Genomic DNA, 2,089 nt, shown 5'->3' on the forward strand with positions numbered 1-2,089 from the left:
TTTGGAAATCTTTTGAGGGGTGAGGGGTGTGCTGGTGTATTCAGTGCCTGTGCGGAATCCAATTACGCCTCGGGAGAAGTGTTTTTATTGAAATGTTTTGATGAAGGTTGCGTTGGTTTCTTGTGTTGCTTCCTTGCAGTTGGCATCACTGTACCCTGCAGTGTGAAAGGCTTAGGATCCTATTGGTGAAAAAAAAGAAAAAGGTTGGCCCCTGGCCAGGGCATGAAACAAGTGCTATGCCTGCTCCCTCCTCCCCTGCTGATGCGTATTCACAGTCAGGGGTTTGGCTTGGGACAGTCAGGGGTTTGGCTTGGGACAGTCAGGGGTTTGGCTTGGGCTGCTTTTAAAAAGGCGAGCCTGCTCTGAAGTTGATCAGTCTTGCTCAGGAAACTTCTCCGGAGGGGAAAGTATTGGGAACGGTTTATTTCAAAAGGGAGAAGAAACAAAAAAACGTCTCGATTTTGTACAAAATAATTGCATTGCATTTAGAGAAGACACAGCCTTTTGGGAAATTGACGGGAGAAATCGAATATACCCATATTAGTGATTTAAAGAAAAATATATTCCGAGTACTTTACTGAATTACATTTGACAAATATTTTATATTTTTTTTATATAAATATATCTATATTCCTATATATGTGCAGTTTGTGCAGTTTATTTCAGCACGCCGTTTGGATACGGACTCTTGCCTGGTTTTAGCTTTAACACATCGGACCATCGTAGAGGATCTCTCTGCAGCCTAAACAGCGCGTTGTGCCTATTTGGAAGCCCGTATCACCGCGCAACGAGCGAAGATGTTTCTCAGCGTTTGTCTCCTGGTGACATTATTTTTCCTGGGATTGTCCGGGAGGTGCTCGGGCTCCTATGTGCCCTGCGAGCCGTGCGACCAGAAGGCGCTGTCCATGTGCCCGGTGCCGGTGCCGGTGGGCTGTCAGCTGGTGAAGGAGCCCGGGTGCGGCTGCTGCCTGACGTGCGCCCTGGCCGAGGGGACAGCCTGCGGGGTCTACACCGGGACCTGCACCCACGGCCTGCGCTGCCTGCCCCGCAGCGGAGAGGAGAAGCCCCTGCACGCCCTGCTCCACGGCCGGGGGGTGTGCACCAACGAGAAAGGATATAAGCCCCTCCATCATCCAGTCATAGGTAAGAGATATAAACCCCTCCATCATCCACCCCTAGGTAAGAGATATAAACCCCTCCATCATCCACCCCTAGGTAAGAGATATAAACCCCTCCATCATCCACCCCTAGGTAAGGATATCAACCCCTCCATCATCCACCCATAGGTAAGAGATATAAACCCCTCCATCCACCCATACATACCCAGCCATCACCTTGTCTTGAGATGTCTTAATTAACCAAAAATAAGACATTTTTGTCTGTCAAGATGTCTTAAAGTCGTCTTAAGACCTAACCTGAAGACATGCACTCATGCACTCACGTAAGACATGGATATAAACCACTCCATCCACCCGTAGGTAAGAAATGCGCATAGAACGCGTCGTCGTGCGCCAAGGACACTTCATTGGGGCTGTGCGACGCGTATAGCGTTACTGTACGCGCCGTGATGCAGGGCTGACAATGATATTCATAACAAGCTGATTGTCAACATTGGTATTGTGGAGGATGTGTTTAGTCATGTTTTCTTTCTCTGCTGGAGTTGCTGCTACGTGTGTGGGGGTGTTGTAGTGAGACTTCTCCCAGTGAGCTGTGGTGGTGTTTCGGGTTTGTGGAGGAGTCATGCTGCTTTGCGTAGTCGGTGGTTCACATTTGGCATCGTTTCACAGGTAGCCTGACATGACATGAGCCCCACGCCACTTGACCTGATCATACCAGATTATTGTCATGAATCTACATTGATATTCCACATCCAGCGCGTAACGCTGCACGGTGCAAAGAACAAACCTGGATTGGCCTGATGGGTTGATCTGAAACTGGTGAGTTCAGTGTGCGCGGTGGGTTGCTTAATGTAATGTGCGTAAAAACTGAGTGAAAGAAGTGGATAGAGAGCCTACTAACGATCTGACCCGGCAGAGTCTTATTTAGGCGATACGGTGCAGCAGCCAGCAGTGCGCTATGCTGTTCAGCT

The 2,089-nt window shown here is 49.0% G+C and overlaps 1 protein-coding gene across 1 annotated transcript in view; it reads left to right on the forward strand.

Moving 5' to 3' along the window:
* Positions 1–652: 652 nt before the first annotated feature.
* The window catches only part of igfbp5b (insulin-like growth factor binding protein 5b), a gene marked incomplete at its 3' end in the record, with an annotated part of 15,393 nt that continues 13,956 nt past the window's right edge, over positions 653–2,089 (forward strand). Inside the window, exon 1 of the mRNA XM_080526070.1 lies at positions 653–1,143. Coding sequence (XP_080382196.1) covers positions 798–1,143 — 346 coding nt within the window. The 5' untranslated portion in view covers positions 653–797. The remainder of the gene's footprint in view (positions 1,144–2,089) is intronic.

This window comes from Nansenia antarctica (assembly GCF_963989245.1).
Source record: "Nansenia antarctica genome assembly, chromosome: 3".
Taxonomy (NCBI): Eukaryota; Metazoa; Chordata; class Actinopteri; order Argentiniformes; family Microstomatidae; genus Nansenia; species Nansenia antarctica.